The sequence below is a fragment of the Alligator sinensis genome, unplaced genomic scaffold (genome assembly GCF_000455745.1).
Source record: "Alligator sinensis unplaced genomic scaffold, ASM45574v1 scaffold1066_1, whole genome shotgun sequence".
Classification (NCBI taxonomy): Eukaryota; Metazoa; Chordata; order Crocodylia; family Alligatoridae; genus Alligator; species Alligator sinensis.
In genome coordinates this window covers 273,082-294,600 of record NW_005842854.1, presented here as the reverse complement: position 1 = coordinate 294,600, position 21,519 = coordinate 273,082, and the positions used below count along the sequence as shown (strand labels likewise).

At 43.7% G+C, this 21,519-nt stretch overlaps 1 protein-coding gene across 2 annotated transcripts in view; it reads right to left on the bottom strand.

The window, feature by feature from the left end:
- Nucleotides 1-21,519, bottom strand: part of ATG10 (autophagy related 10) — a 159,918-nt gene that overhangs the window by 66,164 nt on the left and 72,235 nt on the right. For both annotated transcript variants that reach the window (XM_025191714.1, XM_014525630.2), the window contains exon 4: nt 7,377-7,503. In XM_025191714.1, the coding sequence (XP_025047499.1) occupies nt 7,377-7,503 (127 nt within the window). The remainder of the gene's footprint in view (nt 1-7,376; nt 7,504-21,519) is intronic.

Below are 21,519 nucleotides of genomic sequence, written 5' to 3'. Positions count from 1 at the left end.
TGTGATGCTGCAGCTAGTAAAGCGAGCAAAACGCTGGCTTGCATCCATAGATGCTTCTCAGGCAAATCCCAGGACGTCATTCTCCCATTGTACTCGGCCTTGCTGAGGCTGCAGCTGGAGTACTGCATCCAGTTTTGGGCTCCTCAATTCAAAAAGGATGTGGAGAAGCTTGAGAGAGTCCAGAGAAGAGCCACATGCATGATCAGAGGTCAGGAAAACAGACCTTACGATGAGAGGCTATGGGACCCTTCAGGCTGGAAAAGCGGTCTCAGGGACAATCTGATGGCCACCTATAAGTTTATCAGGGGTGTTCACCAGGATCTGAGGGAACGCTTGTTCATCAGAGCGCCCCAAGGTGGCTGTTTAATGAAATATTCAGCAAGCAAAGGCTTGCTCACTGTTTCTAACTTTTTAGTGGTGCTATACATTCTTACTCCAAGCTTCTGGAACTAGCTCCAGCTGGATTTTCCAATCAGTATTCTGTGTTAGGATCCTTTAGTGGAAGTGTGTTCCTCTTTGATTCAGTGAAATTACTCCAGTAGCCCATTAGAACAGTATTCTATTTTAATTATCATTTCAGTCTTCCTTCTGGACCCACCTGTCTGCAGTTCTCCTCAAGGCTTTTAAGACTTTTAGTTTGCAGGGCCCCTGGCATGGCTCTACGAGTGATCGTGGTGCTTGGGCCAGGTGCCAGATGATTGGAAGGTAGCTAATGTGGTCCCCATCTTCAAAAAAGGGAAAAGGGAGGACCCGGGCAATTATAGGCCCGTCAGTCTTACCTCAATCCTGGGGAAGCTCTTTGAGAAGATCATCAAGGAGCACATTTGTGATGGGCCGGCATCAGAAATGATGCTCAGGGGCAATCAGCATGGATTTATTAGGGGGAGATCATGTCAGACCAACCTGATTGCCTTTTATGATCAGGTCACAAAGGCCATGGACGCAGGTGTCGCGGTGGATGTAGTCTTTCTGGACTTCAGCAAGGCCTTTGACACCGTCTCTCACCCCATCCTAATTAATAAACTAGGCGACTGTGGCATAGATGCCTACACAGTCAGATGGATTGCAGATTGGCTGAAGGGTCGCACTCAGAGGGTGGTGGTGGATGGATCATACTCGACTTGGGGGGAGGTGGGTAGTGGAGTCCCCCAGGGCTCGGTCCTGGGGCCTGCGCTGTTCAATTTCTTCATCAGCGATCTTGATGTTGGGGTGGAAAGCAACCTGTTTAAATTCGCTGATGACACCAAAATTTGGGGGGAGGTGAGCACGCTAGCAGGGAGAGAGAGATTGCAGAAGGATCTGGATAGGTTACAGGGGTGGGCAAACAGGAACAGGATGTGTTTCAATACGGACAAGTGCAGGGTGCTGCACTTGGGTAGTAGGAACCAGCAGCACACTTATACGATGGGGAGCTCCCTACTTGAGAGCACGGAGGCGGAAAGGGATCTTGGTGTCATTATTGACTCCAAGATGAACATGGGCCGACAATGCGAGGTCATGGTTGGCAGGGCTAACCGGACCTTGTCGTGCATCCACAGGTGCATCTCGAGTAGAGCCAGGGAGGTGATCCTCCCCCTCTATGCGACGCTGGTCAGGCCGCAGCTGGAGTATTGTGTCCAGTTCTGTGCGCCCCATTTCAGGAGGGATGTGGACAACATGGAGAGGGTCCAGAGGAGGGCCACCCGCATGATCCGGGGACAACAGGGCAGACCCTACAGTGAGAGACTGCGGGACTTGAACCTATTCAGCCTCCACAAGAGAAGGCTGAGGGGGGACCTGGTGACCGTCTATAAACTCACTAGGGGGAACCAGAAGGGTTTGGGGGAGACGCTGTTTCCCCTAGCCCCCGCTGGCATAACAAGGAGTAATGGGCACAAGTTGATGGAGAGGAGGTACAGATTGGACATCCGAAAAAACTACTTCACAGTTAGGGCGGCTAGGAGCTGGAACCAACTTCCAAGGGAGGTGGTGCTGGCCCCTACCCTGGGGATCTTTAAGAAGAGGCTGGATACTTACCTGGCTGGACTCATTTGAGTCCCGTTTTTGTTTTTAGGGTGAGTGGTTTTGGTTTTTTTTTGGGTTGTTCTCCCGCCCTGGCGGGGGGGCGGGCTAGAAGATCTATTAGGTCCCTTCCGACCCTGAAACTATGAAACTATGACCCCAGCTGACTTCCTGCCCCTGGGGCAGGGGGCTGGACTCCATGATCTTCCAAGGTCCCTTCCAGCCCTAATGTCTATGAAATCTATGAAATCTAAGGAAGTTTGCTCTTTAGCAAAAATTAGCCAGCAGAGAAACTCCATCAATGCTGTGTCTCATCTGGGCTGAATGTAAGGCAGTTTATGGAAGTCCCCACATCCATTTCTTCAGCCTCATTGAAGCAAACTTGTTGTGGAGGTGACAGTCCTGCTCCTTTACACTGGAAAAGGAAAATGATGAGATGAAAAAAAAATAGGAAGAAGCAAGCAAGCATTGGGATCTCCGGTTCCTTGAGAAACAGTACTACCTGACAAAGAGAAAGAAGGCACCTTCATGATTCTACAGCAGTGGTTCTCAAGCTTTTTTGTATTAGTACCCATTCGTAAACATCAGTGGCCAATCCCAACCCAGTGCCCCTCACATCCAACCTATTGCTCCCCACCCCCAGGCCCCAGTCCGCTCATGTGTGGGGCACGGGGGGGAGGAGGTTAGTGGGGAGCTCTGCCAGCCTGCAAGGGAAAAGCCACAGTCTCCTTTAAAGGAGAATCTGTTTTTAAAATGTGTTCACAACCTTTTTGATATATTCCTGCAAACCATTTTTGGGTCGCGACCCACAGGTTGAGAAATGCTGTTCTAGAAATTGTATAGAGAATTTAGAGGCCTCAAGTCTCTTGTGGCTGAGTGTGGGGTCTCTTCTGGGCCCTTCCCATAGTACAATCTATAGGAACCTGATGTTGTACTTGTCCCATAATTGGGACCACTCTTCTCCAGGGAGATACAGTGGTTCATTTGCCTTTGATTCACAGAGCAAGACTGAAGTGCCTCTTTCAGAACAACAATTCTACAAGCTCTTTGGGTCACATTCAGTGCTACTTTGGGTACAGTTTAAGGCTAAAACAGAAAGCCCTCACTTTAAAGTTGTAAGGAACTTTGACTAATTTCTAGGCTTTCTCCTTTTAACCTTTAATCACTATGGCCTTACTACAGGAACTCACATTTTGGTGATTCAAAGACTAAGATATCAGCTAAAAAAAAACTGCTCTTCCTTGCTCCTTCTGCCTTCACTAAGAGGGTGAAAATATAGTCTCTGCTACCTCTCACCAGCACACGTTTATGTTCCTCCTTCCGCAGCTTCAGCGCCAATACTAATGATTTCTCCTCTGGGTGTTGGGAGGAGGAAGTGGGGGGTGATCTGAACCATTCTTTTTCTGAGGATCAGGGCACCCCTTGAGTGATTTCTATGCCCACTGTGTATCTGTGTTGCTGTCAGCTCATTATAAGTAGTTTCAAGAACTGTTTGGATATATGGTGTGGGTTCCTGGGAGCTGCAGGCAATTACTCCGGGGATACATGTCTCTTGGAGACATCTTGAAAGCTAAGGAAAGGAGAAAATACTCACCTGATTAACAAAACCCTACCGGAGAGAGCCTAGCCTATCTGGAGGATACCAGCATCAAATAAGAAAACTAACTGGTGACACTATCTGTCAAGTGTCTACATCTACAACAACTCACATATTTCTAGAAGACTCCTTTTGTAGTCTCAGCAGCTAGAGAGAAAATAAAAGTCTCAATTACAAAAGACATACCATGTAGAAGGTTGAATCTGAGAAGATGGGAAGTCTGTTTCTCTGGGTTCCTACTACTTTCCGTTTGGGAATGTTTGCTTCTCTTATCAGGGATCATTTGCCTGAGAAGCATCAGAAGCCACTTACTATCTCAGAGGGACAGTATCTCTCTATAGGTTCCCTGATGCTCTTAAAGACATCTTTCTGAGTGGCATTAGGCATCATATTTAGTCATTCTTTCTAGCTGCAGTCCTTGCCCTTCCTGCTACACCACAGAACTAGGCTTATGCTGTAATACTAATTTCCAAAGTCTACAATAAATTTAAATGTCTTCCTAAATCTGGACTGAAACTTCTTGTTTCAGAAAGCAGAGCAGAGTTTCAGAAAGAATTCCAGGAGACCAACAGCCTGATTCAGGGTTGGAATAAAGTTGGAATTGAAGATACAGGCCAAATTTACTTCCTTTGCAGGAACGGTTTTCCATGTTTCAGCTCAATCACACTTGAAGATCTGAGTAAAGCTGAACAACAGCTCTCAAGGCTGACATCCAATTTGAGGATCCTGAAGCAGTTCCTGGAGAAGAATATCTTTGGGTGGTGAAGTCAAGAGAGTAAGTCTGTCCAAGCTGGAATCTTATACAATGGGATACTAAAGATTTAACTGTTCTAAACAAGAATTTTGAATACTCTATTTGTGGACTGCAAGAGTTGGGCAGGCTGGTACCAGTCACTGTTATAATGTGTAGCATGAAAAAGAGCACATGAATATCACAAAATATGAAAAAATATTTAATAGCCAAGTTGAACAGAGAACTTATTGTTTCAAAGACTGGCCTGGAGTTCCAGTGGCCACATAACACACTGCCAGTGAGCAATCAGTTTGGGATTCCTGCCTAGTCCCCTGCTGTAAGGCAGGGTAGAGCTGTGTGAGCAATGTGGTCCAGATCCTGGAAGGGTTATATCTTATATTTATTCCTTGCAACATATTCTGGGTAGCATAAAGTATAACACTGACAGGTTTCAGTCCATCTACACTAGTCAACTGTGATACCATAGGGCATTTGAGATACGTTATAACAAAATGGAGAGAAATGAAAGAACCCTGTGGAATCAGAATCATTTTCTAAGAATTTTTTTTTTACGCTGGAGGAGTTTGACATTTTTTTCAAATGCCAAGATTTTGGGTTCATCAAGATCAATATTACACTCAAGATTTTTTCAACTTAAAATGTTTATGACAGTATGCTGAGATAAAAAAGCCTGTTTCCAGATTTGAGATTCCTCTAGCCCTGATCCTGGAGGGCCTTGGAGCAAGCAAGAGAGAGAGAGAGAGCAAATGAGAAAGAATTGCTCCCATCACCTATCTATACACAATAATAGTTATTTATTCAGTGAACCTGATATAGGTCTCCCACGTAACTTTGCAAAGGGATGGGGTAAACAATAGTGACTGCTTGGAGACAAAAGGCAAAGAGTTATCAAAGGAAAAACAGTAGCATCATAATGAAAGGGTGAAAATATCAGGACACTGCCTGGAATCATCTTCATATGAGATTGTTGCAAAGCAAGAAGTAAACTTGTCTCAGCAGTTTAAAGTGAAAAGGTGTCTCTGTTTACAGTGATTCATATATTCCCCAAAATATCATGTTAGGGTCTATAGACAGCTCTAAATGGGCAGTGAGTAAATGATCTGAAGAAACAGAAGGATTTGCAATATCTAGAAACTGTGCTACACAGTATGAAAATATGAGCTATGATACTAATCAAATATTCTCTTGCAAAGACTATTGGTTATCAGTATTTGTATCAGTGCATCTTTAAATGGACCAAAGTGAGAAACATGTTAGAAGTGATACAGAGAGACCCCGTAGAACTTCATAATCCACATACACACATGCACATTACCCTCCCTGGACCACTACCTTATTTTCATTGTGAAAAGCTCCCAAGAAGTGTTTTAAAACATAATTATACTTGTAGGAACAATTATAGTTGTGTACTGCAAGGGGAGCTGTTGGCACATCATACTAAGATTGTGCATTAGATCATCCACTAGCTTCTGTGAGATCCACTTTCAGCTATAAGGAGTCATGTTTCAACACCTCCCGTTCCCTGATGCTGACAAGCTAAACAACTTGTTTTGTCTCTGGGAGCTCTTCTCTGGTGATTAACTGCTTATGGTGAATACTAATTATATGAAAGTACAGTACTGTAGAAATAGTGTCCTATTTCCTCTACCTGCAGCATCATACCACCCTCCTGCATAGAGAAGGTAAACTGCTAATTCAACTAAACCCAGGAAAATGATATTTTTTCAGCATCACAAATAAATATATCTGTCTCCTACTCTGTTATTTTGAAGCAGCTAAAGTTTCTATATCCTTCTGTCATCTGCACAACATGTTTAATGACAGAATATTGCACATTTGTAAATGCTTGTAATAATCCTAGGAATAAATTTGCAACATGGTGGTATGTGAATTAGTGATGTTAGTGGTAACAGACACAGAGATGTGTCCCCAATTCTCCATACCCCAATTTGAAAACTTACCCCAACTTGCCAGATACTTGAAACTGCACCTCAGATTAATTTTTTTTCACTAGGGAGTCTGAGAATTTATTCTTCAACTTTAAATCTAAAGTGCTTGTTAAACTGCTAACACTGCAAAATTAGAAACCATTAAACAATATAAGGCAATGAGTGATTGAATCTACCAAATACATTCAACATAGCTTAAGTTACTTTTTAATTAAAAAGAAAAAAGATACCACTGGCAACATTCAGATGCCTTAATCTAGATAAAGTTAGATCATCAAAACACAAAAGCTGGTGATGCTGCTGAGAAAATCAAGTTTAGAAATGGCTGGAGAATTCCAACCCCCCCAGATGCATAATCTTTGGACAGAGAGTGAAGGAGCATGGACAGTACTGCAGTCTGGTCATACTACTATGTTTGCCGAATAAATAAGCGCTGCTAACAGTGGCCCAAGAGACAGATAATGTGTTCTACCTTCCTGACAGGACAGTGAGTGAAATCTCAGTATCATTAACAGCTGGATAGTGGGTGACAAGATAAAGGTAAAAAAAATCCTGGAAGAACCAGCTTTAAAGCATTGTTTAAAATAGCTAAAACAAGTTAATGTTTATTTTTTAAAGAATATTTTAAATAAACGGGAAGACAGCATACTCTTTTAAATGTAAATGCTGACCTAAACACTGAAAGTCTGGAGGAAGCAGGCACAACTCTATTGATGTTGGAGTTGTGTCTATTTATTCCACAGCTGAATTTGGCCCTGTAGCTTTAAGTTCTTTGTATTCATTTTAAAGAGAAGGAAAAGAAAAATGTCCAGCAGGTTTAGTCAACCATGGGCATGATGCCAGGAGCCAAAGATCAACCTTCCTCAGGCTGAGATGATATCATCTACTCCAAGGTCCTGATGTACAGTATCTATTTGTATCAGAAAATTAACTAGTGAGTAGCCCCATCTCTGATTTTCTTATTATGCACAATCACTATTCTCTTCCCATGTTCAATACAAAATCTATGTCAGTATGGTTCCATTTCACCCCAGCATATGCTTCTTCTATTTGTCTTACATATAACAGATCTTACCTAGAAAGCATGCCCTAAAGTACAGAACAGGTACTTGGTAGCTACTGGAATACAAGACATGATACTCATAGCGAATCACTTCTGCTGCTGCACAGACTCCAGCTACTTGAGAATCATCCATGGTTTCCTGAAAAAACAAACAAACATGGTGCTTCATCAGATCATGTGATTGTATTGAGAGGGAACTATGGGACTACCATGATAGCAACTAATTAATAAATATAGAGATAAAAGGGTTATCCCTTACTAAACTCTTACTTGAGGTCTATGGAAATGGTAAAACCAGAAATTAAAAAACATAAGGCCCTAATCCTGGTAAGGCTGACATTAAAAATGTGAGTTGTGTGCTGGATCAGGGCCTTTCTAAATACAGATTGCTTTTGAGAGAGAAACACAAAGACAAAATAGTACCTCTGGAAAATCATGTGACAGTATTCTGGCAATAAGTTGGCTACAGCAGCTATTCTCTTTATTACCTTTTACTATCGAAAAAAATCAATCAAACATGAGGCCATCACATATCCCCAGAAATATCTACTTCACTTGCCAAAGCTGATTCATTGCACACAGGAATTCCCAGTTCCATTTTGAATGACAGCTATTTTGCAAGAGGTTATGTTTGTTGCTAAAATTTCTGAAGTTGAGACAATTTCTGCATCCTCTTACTGTAGAACTGAAATAAATTATTGTATTGTAAAACTGAGACAGAAGGGGTGGAAGCCAACCAGAAGATTGAGGCTAGGGGCAGACATTACACATACACTAGTTTAAGTGATCAGAAATTGGTTTAAACCTGTAACAGAACAGATGTTCAGTGCACATAAACCAATTTGAAAATGGCTGAAAACGGTTTGAGATAAACCTAGTTGAATATAGTATCAGACATAACTGATTTGGGTCAAACTGCTCAGCATTCTGGAAGGGAAGGGAAGTGAAGGGAAGGCTACTCTAGCACCCCCGGCTTCTAGACTGAGTCACTGCAGGCATATGCCTGCATGTCTAGGATGTCTGTACAGTTACAAAGAGATTTAGCCTAGCTAGGTTAGACTAACCTGCAAAGATACAATCATTTCAAGCTCAGGCTTTTTGAATGTCTGTCCCTAGCCTGAAAAATACTCCCAAAAGCTCCCAATTAGCAATTCAATCTTTTACCTGCTTCTAGCATATGAATACATTGCCTAATTTTCCAAAAGCCTTGAGCACCCTCAGTTTTATTGACTTACATAGCAACTGCAGATGTCCATCACCTCTACAAATGAAACCATTAAGTTTTCAACCCTATTAAGTGAACTAATTAAATAAATTAGAACAATTTTTCCAAGAAGATACACACAAAAGATATGTGAACTTGATCAGCCTTCCAAACCCTAAATCTCCATACACAACTGAGAAATTGTATTCCTAAAAGCAAATGAGTTTTGGGGGTGTAGCAGGAAAGACTGAGAAGGAAAAATGAAATATCAGTATAGTTCAAATCTCATGCTGCTTTAACATATAAGACAGTTTCATATTTTTACCTGTGGTCTTTAACTCGCCTTACTCCTTGCCCACAAATCAATCCATTAGGGGATACAAGAACCGATAAACTATAACAGCAGACATGAACAGCGTTGCATCCATATTTGGCATTTTAGACAACCAGATATTGCTGAGAAACAAGGGTGTAAATGGAAATCTACACACCAAGGTTGTTGGAAATATTGTTAGCACGATTTGGGGCATTCAATTAGAAAATTAAAGATGCTCAAAGAACAGAAGTAGTTTGAAAATAGTGTCCAGCTGTATAAACCTTGATTTCAGCTTATCAAACAACAGACACCTAAAGCACTGATACAGAACATTAAGGGGAATTCCATTCTGTATTGACCTTGCTTTTAAAGTCTTCTTTAAGGGGATTTAAAAACAACCTGCCAGAAGGGACAATAATGATTACTGTATCTGACTTCACAGACCAGGTACATATCTGCATTCTGTGCTCAATTCACATGAAAGAAAGTAAAGTATCCCCCGCCTTCCCACATCTCAGCCTCTCTAGTTAAATGTGATCTGGGGAGCCAATATTTTATTTAAAACAAAATTGAGGAAGAAAGAGTGGTGTTACATTTATACAGTAAACTGGCAGATCTTTAAACCAGATGTTTCTGGGACAGCACTTCGATAAATGCAGAAAAGTGATGAACACTGAAAGTTCCTGGCAGAATATGAGGGGAAAAATGGAAAATGACAAGTAGAAAGGGATTCAACTATCTTCAAACTTTAGGGACCTTCACAGTCAGAAGTGAATACAGATCCCAACTCCAGAACTTGAGCCAATCTCCCCTCATAACAGAATCATCCTTTGTGTGACGTTGATGCTTGCAATTCTTTTTTTTATTATAGGTTTATAGCCTACTGTTTAGCCATTACTCTACTCTGAAATATGTACAGAGAAGTATTTGAGAGAGGGCAGGACATGGTGGCACCTTAGATCACATCCAGATGTGTAGAGGCATGCACTTGCACCAGCAAAAATCATAGTGGCATAAATCTGTGCCACTACTTTTTGCCGCATCACATGCTCCTGCACGTGTGGTTTGGTTAGGGACAAAACTGTCTTGCTTTAGATAAAGTGCCCTTGCCCGGCTGCTCCCAGCGTGTTGGAGGAGCCAGGGCATAACTACAGGAGTGGAGACGTTCCTTGAAGAGTCTCCCTGGAGGATCGAGCCTCTTTTTGCTACCAGGATTTCCTGATAGCAAATCTGCAGCATGGGACACACTTTAACATTCCCCACGTGCAGTTTACAGTGCCATAAACCACACATGCCTTCATGTCTGGACACAGCCTTAGTCTATCTGGTTCAGAAAGGCATGAACCTTTGTAGGCAACAGCCTACTAATATCTAATGAAGAAGGCTGTTGCCTACAAAAGCTCATGCCTCTCTGAATCAATCAGTCTTTTGGGTACCACCCTGCCTTATCTTCTGCCTTCAGGCTAACACAGCTCTACTCAGTGAAGTATTTATAGTGTAGTATTTTCTTTTGCTGTCTTTCTTATGCAATGACAAGGCTATTTCAAGGCCTATGCAAATGTTAATATTGCTATCGCCAAAACAGTCCCATTGCTTTCTCTCTATATGTATGTATGAAAGTCACTTTGGCTAGGGACATAAGTTGCACATAAACCGGTTTAGGTGATCAGAAACTGGTTTAACCTTTAACAGAACAGAAGCTCGGTGCACACAAACCAATTTCAAAATGGCTGAAACTGGTTTAAGATAAACGTGGTTGAATGTAGTATCAGACTAAACTAATTTGAGTCTAACCGGTTTATGAAACCTGTCCCAGACCCCTTCCTGGTTCAAGTTAAATCACAGTCCCCCAGCATCCCAGCATGTTTTGCAGCCCTGGGCTGCTCCTGCTGGAGCAGTGAGGGCTGTCTCACAAGAGGGTGGGGGGGAGTCAAGCCCAGCTTGGGATGCAGCCCAGCCTGCAGAGGGGAACTGTTTCCCCAGGCAAACCCTAGTTGGCGTGTGGGGCCAGGGATGGGGGTTAAACACCCCTTCCCCCACTCAAACTTACTGCTGGCTGTGATTGTGGACTACAAATCCCAAAGGCACCTGGAACCTGGAAAAGGAAATGATGAGCACTCCTGCACAGTCCTGCAGCTGTGACTTTGGACTGCAAATTCTAGAGACCTCGGGAGCAGCAAGAAGAGAAAGCAAACTCACAGCCCATGCTGGCTATGTGCCAGACAGCTGTACTCTAGTGCCCCCCAGCTTCTGGCTTGAGCCACTGCAGGCATGTGGCTTTATTTGCTGAATCAAAGGTAAATATCTGTTCATTTCTGTTTCAGTTTAATCTCTGCGTCTTAAATTAACCTGCAAAAACTGAATCAATTCAGCCTCGGGCTTTTTGACTGTCTGTATTTTGCCTTTAACTGTAACATTCACATTAACATCTCATTTTTTATTATTTTTAAACTGGACTACAAAGAAAATCACACTCTCTCTCACCCCAAACATCTGAGGAAAGAAACAACATCTTTATCACAAAACTGCATTTCCTCAGTGTGAACAAGTTTTAAAAAGATTCTCCCATCTCAAACATGGTGGGTTAGGCCATGAGTAACTTTTCATTAAACACTCTGCTTGTACGACTGGAAGGGAGTTAGGACTGTGAGCAACCTCCACAGAGAAACCCTGATTTTCTAGAATTGAACAGGATTAGGAAAAAAGGAGCGTGAAGGTATCAAAACCTCCTTCTGATTACTTGGATCCTTGAGAGGGAGAAAATGGATGATGAAAAACCTCCCTTGGGAATGCTCTGTGTTACTGGAAGATTAGATTGTGAAACACCTCCTCAAAGATCCTACTGCCTCCAGAGAAAAGCTGTTTAATCTATCAGAGGTGTCCCCAAAGAACTATATAATGTTGGGTGCCAGTCAGTGGACTGGGAATGGCAGGTTGTGTAAACAGCCTTGTGGAAAGCCTAGATTTTAGAAATGAAGGTTGATGGTTTCCATTCATGATCATTTTCACTTTGTATTATCCTGCTTATGTCCTGTAAATGATAGTTTGGGCTTTGTCTAAGATCAAGCGTTCAACTGAATGCAAAAATCTAAGGGAGAACTGGAAGATAGAAATCCTCATTCTTCTATAAGAAGATGGACTACAGTCCAGAGTATGAAGCTTTTGTAGTTACTCAAAATATGATGTCTGATATTCAGATCTCTCTTTGCCTGCTATATTTCTAGTGACAAGTGGAAGCATTGTATTTGTGACTTGTATACATGCATAAATACTTGAATCCTTCTTAGAGCTATTTCTAATCCCTTTTCATTTGGGTAAATAGCAGTGGCAGGACTTGTTACATAAAGGATACAGGGCCAATGTATAACCTTGAATTTTATAGATTCTCTAAGGATGAAGCAAGGAATTTCAACAAGAAAGTAAATGTTGGAGCCTAAAAGTATTGACAGCAGTAGTAACTGAAGCTAGAGATGACCCTAGCAGGGTGCAGGGCCCAGACACGAAGAAGCAGCCGGTGGTGGCAGCAGGAGGGGGGTGGCGAGCGGATGCAGCCAGTGCAGAGTCACCAGCACTAGGAGGGGCCATGGCCACCCCACCCAGCTTTGCAGAGCCCACCAAAGCGTGGGGACAGTCACCTCGGTTCACCCTTCCCTAAGGATGGCCCTGACTAAAGCCCCTACCACACATTCACTTAAAGGTGCAACGGGAACTGATTCCCGATCCCAACATTCATGTCTCCTACCATACTATATGTGCATGATGGAGTGCATCTACACGAGATATTTATTGCAGAGCTGCCTAATTAGCTCTGCAGTAAAGTCTCTGCATCTACACGTGTCTCTATTAGGCCGCAGTAAACTAATCAACTCTGCTGTAGGTTAGTACTTGTAAATACAAGTACAACTCTGTGGCAGAATTCTTTAGTGAGCAGCAACGCAAATGTAGACACTAACCTGGCTGGCTGGGGCACAACGCTGCTTCATTGTGGGGGCTGCTTGCTGGCAAGTCCTACACTGGAGCACCCTCATGCCCCAGCCAGCCCCTCTGCAGCAGGCTGAGCAGGTCGGAGCAGCTCCAGGCTTGCAGCCTGACCCCCAGGGCTCCCTGCAAATGGCGCTACTCTGTCCCAGAGCAATGTACTACAGTCCTGGATGCACACATAAACACAGCACCTGGGAGCAATAAACTCTGGTGCAATAAGTGCCAGAGTTTATTGCATCGCATTAATCGCATGTGTAGATGCAGCCATGAGGCACAATTTTTGGATCAAGAATCATATCCTAATCAAGCCTTTTCTACTTGCCAGTGCAGAGAGAACCTGGAAAGTAGGAAGATAAGAGCACAAACCAAGCCAACAATTAGCTGATGATCACCTCTGATCCCGGTGTGGTCTCAGGCTCAGAACTGGCTGACTGTAGGATCTGGCCCCAGGGCCAACAATCAGCTGATTGTTAGCCTCAAGACCACACCACTACTGGTTTGAGACCCCATTGCAGTGCAGGGGCTGACAATCAGCCAACTGTCCAAACTTGGTGCCCAGCAACTCTGGCCAGGCCCTGGACATGAGGGAATCAGAGACTCCCAGCAGGGGAGCAGGAAGGGTCTCCACTCCAAACCTCTGAGTGGGTCCCACAAACCAGATACCTGTTGGCTCTGCATTGTTCCTGGACATGTAAAGCTGTTGCGGCTACCAGCCTAGAAGAGAGCAAACCTGGCTCTTGGCAGCAACACCTCTCCTCACAAGTGTCTGCTCCCACTCTGTGCAACCATAGCCTTGAGACACTGTGCCTCCATTCCAACACCCCAGCATGCAAATCCTATTGTATATACTGTCACAGGGCACTAAGGTGCCCTGCTCCTAGAAAAGCAGAAACTGCCTGGGCAGAGAGCCCAAAGAGAAAGACAGAAGCCATGTGCAGGTTACCAGGGCAACAAGCCAGAGGGCAAATTAGCCTGCACCTGCACATGGTCAGCTGACCAGAAGGGGCAGGGCCCTGGGCCCATATAAACCCCAGGCTGGAACTAGGGAGGGCAGTTCGTTTGGGAACAGGTATGGCAGACGTAGCGTCTGTGGGGAAAAGGTGCAGTCCAGCACCAGAAGTGGGACCAGGGACCCGATTCACCAAGGTGGCCTGCAGAGGGTAAAGCACCCAAAACTTAGGGAAAAGATAGCACAGGTGGCTCGAAGCCTAGGGCAATGTGAGCCACAGAGAAACCCCAGAAGAGAGAAATTAGGGTAGCCTAGAAAGGGAACTCAGGCCAAGGGGCCAGAGAGGAAAAGGAGGGGGCAACCACCCAAGGAGGCCTTAGAGAAAGTAGAGCCAGGCCTAAAGTCTTATAATGAGGGGGGCCACTGAGCCTCACACCGAGGCAGACCCCATCCCAGGCACAGCCTGCATACCCAAATAAGGGAACAGGGGTTTCCACTGAACCAAAGAGTTTATACAGGGGCTGGAGGCAGACCCACCAGCCAGGGCAATATAGAATTTTGGGCGGAAGAATATGCCCGAAAAGCCCTAAGGATGCAGTGGAAGATCTGGGGAAGACTAATGGATTTGCAAGGAAACATAAGGAAGCAAGAAGCCCCACAATCAGTTCCGAGAGGAGGAATGAGGCACGTAGTGGTTGATCAGAACCGAGCCCAAGCTGAGGGGGAGAAGACACCCCAACAGATAGAGGGGAACTCCCCTGTGAAGAGGGAGAAGGTTCTGGTTGCCCCACTGGCAGGCTTGGAGTGAAAGAGAGAGAGAACATAATGTAGGAGGACCCCATTGGCCCTAAAAGGCCGGAGACCTGACTGACTGAAATTACATCTTACCAAGGTTGGCTAATGTGGGGGAACTACCTGTGGCAGGGGAGCTCCCATCAAATCCCACGTGGTGCGTCCTTGGGGAAAAGGCGAGCAAGAGGCTCCTGAAAACCTCCACCTCCATGTTTCTGAGTTGTTGGGCAGCATGAGCAAGAGCATGTGGAGGCTAAGAAGAAGACTGCAGGTGACGGGGTAAGGACCTCCACCCCCACCCCCCAGTGAGTTTGGGTCTTAAGGGGGGAGGTGTGTCACAGGGCACGAAGGTGCCCTGCTCGTAGAAGAGCAAAAACTGCTTGGGCAGAGAGCCCAAAGAGAGAGAGAGAGAGAAGCCCAGGTGCAAGTTACCAGGGCAACAAGCCAGAGGGCAAATTAGCCTGCACCTGCACATGGTCAGCTGACCAGAAGGGGCAGGGCCCTGGACCCATATAAACCCCAGGCTGGAACTAGGGAGGGCAGTTCCCTGCTAGCAGCCAGAGGGGAAGGAGCCTCCAGGGAGGAAGTGCCCAGTGATGCAGCAACTGCCTGATACGCTGCACCTAGGGCTAATGGGACTCCATCGGTACCCTTGCCTACTAGACACTTAATGCCAGGGATGAAGTTTGATGCTTTTAAAGGGGCAGAGCACATCCTGGTCTTTTGTATTATGTTATAGCCCAGGGGTTTACGTTTGTTTGCTGTTTATAACACCGGTGGTTTGGGTAAGGCTATTTGGAGAAGGAGGAGGCCTCATTGGGGGCCCACTACAGCATTGGGACCCCGGCACCAGAGAGGGCGCAGCATTTTGGAGGTGCACAGATCCTGGCACTACATGAAGACGTGGCGGGCAAAAATAGAGGGTGCCCATTGGGCTGAAGTGACACGGTTGAGGGGCCTTACAGGTAACACTGCCATCCTTAGGAACCCCATCCCATGACATATACCTCTGCTGCCGTTATGCCTCTGATTGACAGTGTCTTTTTAACCGATAAGATGAACCTTTACTGAAGTCATCTACTAAAATAAAATTAGTTAAGTCAGCTGAAGATAAATTTTGGAGTATCCACTACCCTGTCTGTAGCTGAATACAGTCCACTGAGAGAATATGATGGCATGACAAAAGATAGGTATATCGTTTGTTTGTTTTTTAAATAATTGGCTATAAGTTTAAAGAGGCTTAACTAATAAGTTAAAATTAAACCCAGTTATTTTTGCATAATCCACACACACACACACACACACACACCCTGTTATGACAGAGGTTTCCAAATACTTTGGAGCAAGAGATCACTGTCAACCTTCAAAATTTCTCAAGGATCCCTATGCACTGGTACAATCAAACTTCTACTTGAAAGGAAGAGATCAAATGCAATCCATGGACCTCTCACCCCAGCCTCAGAGAACATGGGTCTGGAAACCACTGTATCAGTGTTCAGTAGCCAAAACTCAAAAAATTATTTCCTCTTCAGCAAGAATAGGACGTACCTGGCACAATGAGTCCAAAAAAAAAAAAAAAAAAAAGGACATGTACATATAAACATAAGAGAAACAAGAGAACTAAGTCTCTTATTGAATTGATAACATTTTATTTATATAACCACCAGGACTAAAAGATTCATCTGTATAGCAGAAAAAATGCTAATCTTATTAAAATGTTCATAAATTGAAATTTTGACTAAGTTGCAATCCCTAGAAAAACTGCTTGCAATCACTTGATTTCCCAATTCTTGCCTCTCTCTAATAATTTTCCATAATAATTTGCCACACTTCAAGTTAAAACTGTGAATCCAGGACTGACTGACTGTTTCCTAAACAAATTGGGAAGTTGTCATCAGGAAGCATCTGTTACTTTATTACTCTCACGTAAAAGCATTCTTGTGCTATCATAACGGACTATTGAGCAGATGTTTTAAAGCACTATGCCACAGCAATATACGTATAATAAAAAAGATAAGCAGCTACAGCCTAATTAATGATATCTGTTCCTTTATAAACACATCCTCACTAATTTTAACTGATCAAAAGTTTTCCCCAATATTTCAGTTCTCCCCTCACAAAATACATTTGCTCTGTTTCTTCTAAAATGATGAATTACTTACATCAATGGATTAAAAATGATATTGCATGTCATTCTGAAAGCTAAATAACGCAGTTACACTGTAGCAAAAGTTACTATTTTTATCTCTTCTGAGCCAAGAAGCAAGTTAAAACCCTAGGTAGCAAATTAAGCTGATAGTGGGATCAGAGGTAAGTTGCTTTTGACAGGATTTAATAAGAACTGGATCTAAGAAACCAGACAGTAGCAGGAAGGTATGGGTTAAAGGCAGGTCACACTGGGAGAGAGGGACCGAGTGGAAAGGGGAGGGTTAGGAAGTTAACAGGCAGTGTGAATTGGAAAGGAGACAAGAATTACATGATAAAATGGGGATCTTTATCTGTTGACAGCACACATTTCCCCCATACACATACAAAAAGACAGAGCCTGAGTCTGCATTCCTTGCTTGAAACCAAAACTCACTTTGAAATACAGAATCAAACCCTAATTTCTCTACTGAAGAAGGAAAAGAGGGAGGAAAATAAATGGTTTAACCAAGAGCAGATGCATTTCGCTTTGTGATCAAGTCACTGTTGCCTTTATCCCAATTCCCAGGTCTGTCATCTGCCCTTTGATGCCTTGATTGCCATGCCCTCCTGATGTGGATTAGCCTCCTGGGAAACTGAACGGCACAAGCACTGCAGGGCTGGTCTTGAAGGCAGGAAGCAGAAGAGGTGACCCATACAAATTTCCATTATCCAGAATGTGTTTGCTCTTAATTTTTTATTGTTTCATTCATTTAAATCAGAAACCTACGAACAATTTTTGAAACTTTTAACGCTTCTCCACATTTGTGGCTCTTGCTTTTTCTAATATTATGTTAGGCCATTACCTGAAGTAAAGGAACTGTCATGATGCAAAGTTGCTCCCTGGGGGCTATCTACACATGGGTTACTGTGCAGTCGATCTGCTACCTGCATTAACCCTGCAATTAACTATTTGACTGTGGAGTAAGCATCAGCATGTGTAGACAGTGACGCTTTACCATGCAGTCAGTCAATGGAGCCCACGAAGATCTATTCTGTGTAAGCACAGCTATCGGATATCTTGATGCTGCACTACTTCTAGATATCTTCAAAATCCATTAGCCTGGTACAGCACCTATAGAGTATAAAACATAAGTAAAAATTTGGCTTTTAACCACATAAGTGTTGTCACTAATTTCTAGTTCAAAGAAAATGGTGTTCAAGGACACACCTACAAACGGATGAGCCATTTTGAACTCAACATGTTCCCTGCAAAGTTACTAAGCTGTTGGAGAAACAATTCCAAAATGATTAAATATAATCCCCGAGTTTGTGAAGTCTTCACATATTTCAGCTCCCAAAGGAACATCCTTTGACCTTATACTGCTACTTACTCTGAGGAGTAACTCAGAGTCACTTATGCTCTTACTATGAGGTTATTAAAAAATATACGTATTATTAGAATGATTCGTGACCATCCTTCCCCCCAACACCAAAAAAAAATGGAGTAGAGGACACAACTTTTTAAATTCATAACATGCCTAAAAAACAAAATCAAAGAACTCTATGCCCCCAAATACCACACTTAGATATAGAAGTTTCTCATGCAGTAACAATTATTTCTAATGGTTGGAAATTAGATTTGTCTTTTGATTGTTTTAAAAATCTTATCGCAAGTGAAAAGCAAAATGTATTCAAGTGAAAGAAGCAATGTATCATGAAAAATGAACAGTTGTGAATTTGCTGTTCATCTAAAAGTAGTGATTTCTTTCAAAATCACCCTTTATTCTTCTTGCATTGTTACAATAATGAATTATCAATGTTTAAGAATTTGCCCCCTCCAAACTGAAATGAAAATTCAAAACTCCACTTTGGGCTGAACTTAGGTGTCAAAACACCAAGTGTTACAATGCCTGACTTCCAGGGGCCTTGCCAGCTTGTGGAATCCACAACTACAAGGCAACTGGGCTCTCTCTGTAGTGCATGGAGATAGCAAGTTACCCAAGAATGGGATCTATAAAAGCCAGCATGCTGGGTGAGGAGTGGGAAGCTCCCTTAACTAGTTAGTAGGAAATGATGAAAGGTGTGTCTTCACCCTACCATTTCCACCACAGACTTAAATATCTTACTCTAGACTACAGGAATGTGCTTATCTCCAGTTAATATTCACGTATATGAATCCTCTTCTGGAGTTAAGTATCTACATCAGTCCTCCTCTGCTCATAGGAAGAGGAACAGGACTCGACAGTGCAGCCACACTGATCTTTTATCCAGTAGCTCTGCAGTTAGAGCACTCAAATGTGAGAGACCTTTGTCACTAAGACATTAGGGATTTTAAGATGGAATTCTCTCAAGTTCAGCCTGTTCCTATTAAGGTGAAATAGTTAAATATTTATTTGTGGGGGGGATGTACATGTGTGTATGCGTACAGGTACATGTATATGTGTGTGTACAAGAGAGTGAGAAGGACAAAGAGAACATGCAAAAGTCTGGAAAAGAGAAGGCTGAGGAAGGATATGATGGAGGCCTATAAACTCATGAAGGATGTGGATAAAGTGAATAGGCAACTGTCATTCATCAAGTCCCAGAACAGGAGAACTAGAGGGCACTAACTGAAATTATAAGGAAAAAGTATTTTTTGCACACCGTGCTAATTTGTAGAATTTGTTGCCATTGGCAGTTGTAGAGGCAGATAGTGACTGTGTACACACATTTAAATAATCCGGAAGAATTTTTCCAGGTTTGTTCTCCAAGTAAATAAATTTACCCAGAGCCACATGTACAGATTTTTGAATGCTGAGGCCCTGAAGAGTGGAGAGCTTGCAGTGAGGGGACACTGTACAGCCAGGGGAGTCCTGTGTGCACATCTCAAAATGCTCTGTAAGCTCCCTTAGTCTGCTTGGCAACAGATGGCAGTAGTGCAAAGGGCAGCCCTGATTGGCTAACCCAGACTATCTATGGTCAGCTTAGGCTTCCCTGTACCTCAATGTGGGGATTGTGTGTTCTGCTCCCTGCTGGAGCAGCAGAGTCCAGCCGACAACATGCTGTTTCCCACCAGGGGGGGCTGAAGGACCATCTTCTCTTCTTCAGAGAAGCCACAGTATGTACAGACATTCACTCTCCCTGGCAATACTCTCTTGGGAGTGATTTAACTGTGGTTGTTCCCAGGTTATTTTTCACTCAGAGTGGCCATGTTTACTCTAGGAGAAAAAGCCTGAATACCTGTATACTTATAGGTTCTCCTGGAAGAGGAGCAACTTTCCCAGGAGAAACTGAGTATATGAGACCAGCATAAAAAGAGACTGGAGAAATTTATGGCAGACACTCCTTTGGGAAGTATTAAAAAGAACAACCAGGGACATATTATTTGCCATCCCTAAACCTATAATGGTTGATGCCAGAAAGGGTATAACAGGGAATGAATTACTCTACATAAGTCCTGTTCATATACTTTTCTAAAGCATCAACTGCTTGTCACTGTCAGAGACAGGATACTGAACTACATGGACTATAGGTTCTTTTGTGCTGGAATAAATCAGTAGTCTCCAGTGCAAGGCTTATGGCTATATGTTGTCTGCATGACCTCCTGACATTGTTCACAACCACAGGAAATTAAAAAGTTAACCTAGAGGCTGACAGAAACAGCTAAATAAAATGTTGCAAATAGCACATTACTTGTTCAGTATTATTGGCCATGGACCAGCCAAGACTGGAGGTTACTGCCCTGCTCCAATGAACAGTCTACATAAAATATTTAAACCTTCATTGTAGCAGGGACTGGAACCTTGATATCCCTTCTGCCAGGTGAGTGTCTCACCCACTAGGATACAGTCATGCTCACTCACTCAATCCAGCCCAATAAGTATTTAATTATTTCATGCAGAGTGGAACAATATCAACATGAGGGTCTATAACAGGGAACCCTAGCCCTGTTACCAGAAAACAGGCAGGTCCCTTTAAGACTAGAACGTCCAGTCACACCATGCTGGCAGGGTAGGGGTTAAAAGGCCTTTGACACTCTCTCTCACCCTATTCTCATTAAAAAACTAGGGGACTGTGGCATCAACACCTACACAGTCAAATGGGTCACTAACTGGCTGGAGGGCCGCACCCAGAGAGTGCTGGTAGATGGGTCTTATTCAACCTGGAGGGATGTGGGCAGTGGGGTTCCACAGGGCTCGGTCCTGCACTGTTCAACATCTTCATCAACAACTTGGACGAGGGGGTAAAAAGCACCCTGTTCAAATTCGCAGATGACACTAAGATGTGGGGGGAAGTGGGCATGCTAGAAGGGAGGAATAGGCTGCAATCGGACCTAGACAGGTTACAGGGGTGGGAGGATGAGAACAGGATGGGTTTCAACACTGACAAGTGCAAGGTACTGCACCTGGGGAGGAAGAACCAGCAGCATACCTACAGGCTGGGGAGCTCCCTTCTCGTCAGTGCAAAGGCAGAAAAGGATCTTGGAGTCATTATTGATGCTAAAATGAACATGGGCCGACAGTGTGGGGACGCGGTCAGGAAGACCAACCGTACCTTGTCATGCATCCACAGATGCATCTCAAGCAGGTCCAAGGAGGTGATCATCCCCCTCTATGTGACACTGGTCAGGCTGCAGTTGGAGTACTGTGTCCAGTTCTGGGCACCGCACTTCAGGAGGGATGTGGACAACACAGAGAGGGTCCAGATGAGGGCCACTCGCATGATCAGGGGGCAGCAGGGCAGGCCCTATGAGGAGAGGCTAAGGGACCTGAACCTGTTCAGCTTCCACAAGAGAAGGCTGAGGGGG